We start from the raw sequence: 7357 nt of genomic DNA on the forward strand, positions 1-7357 counted from the left end.
GGGAAGCCACCCTGCTTGCTCTATCAACGGCATACCAGCCATTCGAATATATTAACTGCTTAAAAAACTCAAGTCTGTATATAGGTCCTTCCCTAATGTTAGCAGGGTTTGGGGCAAAAGTACCAACAGATGCAACACATCTACCTAAATTATTTAAAATTATAAATCACTCCAACTGTTCATCTTAATATATTCTATTTTATCTTGACAAATATGCATCTTTAATGACATGGAAGACCAGGTTCAAATTTAGAATTCCTGGACTCCTCAGATTTATGCACTTGAATGAGGTGCTGGTGGGAGCCCTGGCCCTCCCCACCTGCCATCTTTTTCCATCTCTCTCTCCTGCACTAGGGATCTGTGTACACAGAAGCTCAAATGTGCTAGTGAGGTGCCCCCTGCCCCAAACACAGCTGCCCCTTAGCCACTTCTAGGGACCCGCAGACTCTGCCTTAGAGAAGATGGACCTGGGAAGAGCCCAGCCATTTGGGGAGGGAATTCTGGGGTCACAAGTTCCCAGATCTTGGTCCTGAAGGAGAGACACAGACACCATGTGGGCATGTCCCCTAGAACCTGTGGAAGGAATGTGGACAGAGCTGGGGTAGAGGTGCGCCTCTACAGTATGGTGCCTCCGCACAGGTGTAAGGGCGGTATTGTCTGCCTATCTCCCCTCTCCCCTCATGGGTGCAGGAACTGTGTCTGGCAGTATCCCCAGCACCTATCACGGTACCTGGAACTTAAAACTCACATCCTATATAGGTGCTTAATGGAAAGTACGTCAGACACAGTTCCGCACACTTCACTTCATTTAAACTTTTAATAGCCATTATACAGACGAAGGCTGTTAGGTTCAAAGAGGTTAAGTGACTCGCCCAAGGTCACACAGCTACAACCGGCAGAGGTTGGATTTGCACTCACTTCACCATCTAGCCTCCTCTCTCGCCCTTCATTTTATTATTTATTCTTTCTTTGCCTCTGTGCTGGGGCGGAGGGCCCGGAGCGGCGCCTGGACAAGGCCGGGCCTTCCCCGCCGCCACTCTCCTCTTCCCTCTCCCCCTCATCCCCTATCCAGCCTCCCCCTCCCCCACCCCACCCTACCCGCCGCGCTCCCGCACCCGGCTCCGCTCCTCCTTCAGCCTCCCCCTCACGCCGCGCTCCCCAACCCCTCGCGAAGCCCCGCCCCTCCCCTCAGGGGGACGTCACGTGCCGCCCCATCCCCCCGCGCCTGCGCGCTGCTTATTTCCCGCTGTCAGGATGAGGAGGCGGAGGTCGGCGCTCGGGTCCGTCTCTGCCCGCGGCTGTGGCGGCGCCGGCGGCTCCAGCCTTAGCGGTTTCTCCCTGGGCGGCGGCGGCGGCGGCGGCTCGGTCGACGCCTCCTCCGCCAGCTGAGCCTGTGGGAGCTCGGGACGCCGCTTCCCCGCTCATCCCCGCTCCCCGAGGCCGGCCTCCCGGCCATGGCGCAGCCGGGCCCGGCTCCTCAGCCTGACGGTGAGTCGCCCACCATGGCAGGCGCGGCGGGCGCGGCCTGCCCAGCGCCGGCGTCGCGGGGAGACCTCCGGGCGGCGGGAAGGGCGCGCGCAGGCCCCGGGGGTGACCCTGCCGGGCGGAGGCGGGAGCGCGCGGGTTCCGGCGCCGGCTGCGCGCGAGAGCGGTGCGGGGGCCTGGGCGGCCGTCGCTGGGGAGGGGGCGGGAGGTGCCGGCTTTAGCCCTGGCTGGGGTGGGGGTGGAGGGAGGGGCGTGAGGGGGCTGCGGGGGACCAGGCAGAAGCTGGGGAGCGTGGAGAGGGAGCTGCTGTGGGTAGCGGTGGGGCCGGCACGTGGGTTCTGCCCGTGGGGAGGATGGAAATCAGGAACATGTGCTATATTCGTTAAAGAAAAAAAACATTGCTTAGGTAGTGGTGATGTGCCCTCCCCACGCGCCGCCCCCCATCCATGCCACTGAGAGCTTTGAGCTCAGTTTCGTGGCGTGAAACTGGTTGGGATCAGTAGCTGGATTTAGTAGCGTTCCTTGAGAGGCATTGTGGCTTAATGGTAAGTGCTGGGGCCTGGGCGTCTGCAGGACCTGGAGCCTTCACTAACAAGCACTATGCAGGTTTCTTAGCCTCTTTGAACTTGAGTATTCGCATGAAAAGAGATTAATTCGTGCCTTTATATTTTACTTATAAAGGAGGCAACATGTATTATGTAAACCGGTTAGTATTATTAAGGCGGTTTTTGGGAATAATGAGGAGAATGGTGAAGTCGAGGAAGCGTGTCTTTTATAGCACTTATATCCGAGGAAGGAAAAAGAGCCCCATCCTGATTAGTCCCAGGTGGATGTCAGTCCTTCATGACCTTCTGGGAAATTGGCTTAAGCTCTGCTTCGGAGATTGACCACGTGGTTCCAGGTTTTACTACCTGGAGTTATGTTTGGAAAGACGGTGCCTGGTCCTTGGCAAGGTGCTGCTGTATCTGAGCGAGAGAGTTCTTTCAGGTGTATTTCTGTAATCAGCGTGTGTGCTTAGAATCTTGTGTGAGTGGAATGTCGGGATTTGATGCTGGGCCCATGGTAGGTGCTTAAAAACCTGCCTTTGCCTAGGGTTGTCTCTTAAAATAATCTTTCATGAAGACCTTACTCTCTTTTGTTGCCTTTGAGGAACCTGAAACAATGTTATCAGATTTTAATGCTAGCTGCTTTCTTGGAAGTGTGTTCCAAAGCCTGTTTGCCTCTAGTTTTAGGTTTTGTTAGTTGCCTAAGGAGACATGTCTGGTACCCACATCTGCAGTTGTGTAAGAATCTGGTTGCTGTTTCTTTTTTAGTAGAGGAGAAGGGAGGCATTTCTGGTGGACTGTTAGAGGAAACGGGGATGTTTTCAGGCTACATTTTAATCCTCACCTTTTGCATTTGGTGTCAGGGAAGAAAACTTCCCTTTTCCACAAACACCTCTTTGTTTTTGCAGACAGAGGCAGAATAGGGAGAGCCCCAGTGGCTTCTGGTTCTGATCTGGAGTGGTAGGTATGCTTAGCTGGCAGCTGCCTTCTCTTGAGTTGCATGGAAACAAACGTCTAGGACGGCTCAGGTGACATGACAGTCTGGAATCAAAATTCCCTGCCTCTTTCTAGACCTGAAATGGTCTTCCTTGTAAATAGGCAGAAGTGACTAAGCACTTGAAAGAGGCTAGGAAAAATAAGCTTTAGGAAATCTTGTATTCTTAGTACAGGTTTATTCCCTATTTTTCAAATCCCTCTGACCGCGGGATGAGATTTAGTTTGCATAGATTGCAGTATTTATTTTCAGTTAATGTAGTAAATGAGCAGCCACAGCTACTGTTTACAAAAGGAGAGAGAATTCGGTGTATTTGAACGCTTTGTATCAGTGTCTTCTTAGAAGTTCATCTTGGGGATTTAATTTTTCTCTTTGGCTGAACTTAACATAGATCACTTCTTAACACTCTAGCTTTAAGCACGCTTGAATTTCCTAGCCCTGCTGATATTTAAAAAAAAAACCAACAAAAAAACCAAACAATTGCAGAATTCTTTTGAGTTAAACTGGCAGTAAAAGATAACTTTTACTTTTTGACTTTAATCTAGCTTTTGTCCCATTTTATTTATTTATTTGGCCGCGCTGTGTGGCTTGTGTGATCTTAGTTCCCTGACCAGGGATTGAACCCAGGCCCTCGGCAGTTAGAGCACAGAGTCCTAACCACTGGACCTCCAGGGAATTCCCAGGTATCCCATTTTAGAGGCAGTTTTATTTTACGTTGACATTGTTTTCTTTTCCTTTGACATAGGTTTATTTTTCATGGAGATATCGTAGATTAAGAAAAGAATTCATTTGTGTGTAAATCGACAGGGTAAAGTGTAATAATTTTCTTTTAATTCTCTTTAATTTTTTCTTTTGTAAGTTTTTCGAAAACTATTTTTTTGATCATGCATCTTAGTTTACTCGTTTAGAACAAAGGTAACTTTAATAGTCAAACAAATTTCAGCTTATTATTTCATTTTACCTTGATAATTCAAAGACTATATAGAGTGTAAAATTTTTAAAATTTTAATATTTTTAAATCTAAGTTAAACTCTATCTTAGAAGCATTTGCTCTGATTTTACTTCATTTCTTTTTTCTTTAAAAACACTGTATTCTAAAATCCTTCCATTAAAAAAGTATGGCTATTAAGAAGTATGTCTCCTCCCATCTCCCAAAGGAAACCAATATTAAGTTTTCTATCCTTCTTGACTTTTTCCTATAGTTACACAGACATGCTACATTTCCCCCTGAAATGGACATGCTTTACATACATAGGTCTGCAACTTGTCTATTTTGCTTATAAATGTTAGCTATAATTATCATATACTTGTAAATGGTTATGTGGCCATATAATGTGTTATAGACACTGCATGCATTATCTCAGGAAATCTTCTTATCGGTGAGGTGGGTACTATTATAATATTGTTCCTGTTTTATTGATGAGGAAACTGAAGCACAGAGAAATTAAAAGTGCCTAGAGTTACATAGCTAGAAGTGAGGGGAGCCAGGATTCAAATCCAGGTCACCTGATGCCAGAGCCCTCGATCTGTTAACTAGATCGTGGACTACTTTCCAGTTCAATGTTATAGATCTACCTCATTCTTGTTAAAGAATGTTCTGTCGTACGCATGTACCACACATGATTTATTTGCCTATATCTTTATTGATGCTTTAATTTTTCATTATAAGCAGTTCTGTAATAAATATTCTTGTACATATTTTTCAGCTACTTTTGCTTTTAGTTCTGTAAGGCTATGAATTAAAGGGCATGAGCTCTGAGTGAATTAAATTTTAATAACCATTGCTAGCTTACGCTCAAAAAGTATCGATTTACATACCTGCCAATAGTATATGAGAGGGTGGATTTCCTCTACACTTTTACAAACCCTGGATAATGTCAGTTGTTTTAAATTTGTATCTTCTGACAGACAAAAAAAAAAAAGGTATTCTTCAGTTAACAAATGTTTGTGTGCCTAGTCTAGGCCAAGCCTTATGCTAGGTTCTAGGAAATAAAATGATGAAGAAACCCAAACCCAGTCCCTGTTCCTAGGTAGTGAATCAGAAGGCCATTAATTAGATAATCCCACAGACAAGTACAAAACTGTTCAACAAATATGAGTGTGTACTACTTGCCAGGCACAATTCTAGATATTTGGAATACATCAGTGGGCAACACAGATAATAAATAACCCTGCCCTAGTGTGGGAGAAACAGATATTAAACAGCAAACATAAGCAAAACATATGGATTGTTAGGTGATAAGTGCTATGGAAAAAAGAAAAAATAGAGCAGGGTAAAAGGAAGGGGGATAGGCTGGTTTTAAATAGGGTGGTCAGAGTAGCCTTATTGCATAGATGACATTTGACCAGAGACTTGAAGGTGATAGAAGAGGTAATATGAGGATATCTGGAGGAAGAGTGTTCCAGACATAGGGATCAATTCTTGCAAATGCCTTAGGGAAGGAATGTGGCATGTTTCAGGGATGGCATGGAGGTCATTGTGGCTAGAATGAAATTATTGGGGCAGTGGGTGGAAGGAGGTGGGAGAGGAAGGGAGAAGAGAGTAGTAGAATATGAGGTGAAAGGTAATGGGGTGGTGGCGGGTCTTCTGGGCTCTAGAAACATTGCAAAGATTGGCTTTCACTATGGGGAATCATTAAAAATGTTTTGAGCAGAGGAGTGATGTGATCTGACTTACATTAAAAAAAAAAAACAACTCTGGTTGGTAGATTGGCAGTAGAGTAAAGGAAGGCAAGGGAGGCATTAATTCAGGAAAAAGATGATGAGGCTGAGACCAGGGTGCATTGGTGGAGGTTATATTTTGAAGGCGTGGCCAACAGGATTTGGATTAGATACAGGATGCAAAAGAGAGAGGAGTCCAGGATCATTCAGAGGTTTTTGGGCTGAGCAGCTATGAGAGGTACACAATGCTATAATTGAGGAATTTGACCCATTTAGTTAGTCCAGGACAGGTTTCTGAGGAAGTGGTCCTAGAGCTGAGATCCAGTGGATGAGCAGGAGTCCCTTTTTTGGAAGAAGCAGGATGCGTAAGATGACTGAAGAAAGGTCAGTGTGCCTGGGTAGAGATAATGAGAGGGTCAAATAGGTATAGGCTGGCCTGAGTGGGCTTTAGTGTTAGAGCTCTAAGGGAAGCCATTGAAGGGTTTTAATCACGTAGGTAAAATGATGGCTTTTTAATTTGTACTTTCCTGATAGTAATTATATATATTTATTTTTTCTTTTGTTGTGCAGAAAGCTTTAATTTTTATGTAGACCTGACCACTTTTAAAAAAAATGTTTATTTTTATTTGGTTGTTCCAGGTCTTAGTTGTGGCATGTGGGCTCCTTAGTTGCAGCTCTTGGCCTCCTAAGTTGTGGTATGCATGTGGGATCTAGTTCCTCGGCCAGGGATCGAACCTGGGCCCCCTGCATTGGGAGCGTGGAGTCTTAACCACTGCGCCACCAGGGAAGTCCTTTGACGATTTTAAAAAATTTATGGTTTCTGGGTTTCTTAGGAAGACCTCTTTTTATTAAAAAAACCCAACAACAACGAAAGCATCTCATTTTTACCACTTTCATAGTTTCGTCTCTTACATTTAGTACTTTAGACCATCTGGAATTTATTTATTTTTAAATGTAAAAGGTAAAGTTTGATGTAAAGAATTATTAACTAAACAGGAGATTACCTAAGAGAAAAAGAAAACCCTAAAGAATACAGGAATAGTAGATATAGGGAGCAGCTACTGCCTCTAGGGCTAAGGCAGAGCACCTAGGGAAGGAACAAATCTTCAAGAGGCTGTTCCCAGAACTGAAATCCAGACTGTTGGAGAGGGTACAGCTGTGGCCCTCTGAAGGGCAGTGATCATTGAGAGACCACGTCTGTAGAACTTCCTGGGAAGCTGCTTTCTGGCTTGCTGGGGGAAGCTGCCTGCATCTGGAATTTATTTTTGATGTGATATAGTGTTCTAACTTTATTTTTCTTCCAAGTGGATAAAGCCAATTAAAAAAAATTTTTTATTTTATTTATTTATTTTTGGCCGAGTTGGGTCTTCGTTGCTGCACGCGGGCTTTCTCTAGTTGTGGCGAGTGGGGGCTACTCTTCGTTGCAGTGTGCTGGCTTCTCATTGCAGTGGCTTCTCTTGTTGCAGAGCACTGGCTCTAGAGCGCAGGCTCAGCAGTTGTGGCGCACGCGCCCAGTTGCTCCGCGGCAGGTGGGATCCTCCCGGATTAGCGCTTGAACCCGTGTCCCCTGCATTGGCAGGCAGATTTTTTTTTTTTTTTTTTTTTTTTTTTTTGCGGTACGCGGGCCTCTCACTGCTGTGGCCTCTTCCGTTGCGGGGCACAGGCTCCGGAC

At 45.6% G+C, this 7357-nt stretch overlaps 1 protein-coding gene across 3 annotated transcripts in view; it reads left to right on the top strand.

Annotated features, from left to right (window-relative positions):
- Positions 1 to 1236: 1236 nt before the first annotated feature.
- Positions 1237 to 7357, top strand: part of RABEP1 (rabaptin, RAB GTPase binding effector protein 1) — a 104270-nt gene continuing 98149 nt past the window's right edge. For 2 of the 3 annotated variants that reach the window (XM_007102824.4, XM_028498753.2), the window contains exon 1: positions 1255 to 1488. Coding sequence is in view for 2 of the 3 variants with exons in the window: in XM_028498753.2 (XP_028354554.1) it covers positions 1455 to 1488 (34 nt within the window). In the remaining variant the exon portion in view is untranslated. Of the gene's footprint in view, positions 1489 to 7357 lie in introns of all 3 variants that reach the window. The other variant, XM_007102823.4, reaches the window with a different exon arrangement.

This window comes from Physeter macrocephalus, chromosome 14 (genome assembly GCF_002837175.3).
Source record: "Physeter macrocephalus isolate SW-GA chromosome 14, ASM283717v5, whole genome shotgun sequence".
NCBI classification, from domain to species: domain Eukaryota; kingdom Metazoa; phylum Chordata; class Mammalia; order Artiodactyla; family Physeteridae; genus Physeter; species Physeter macrocephalus.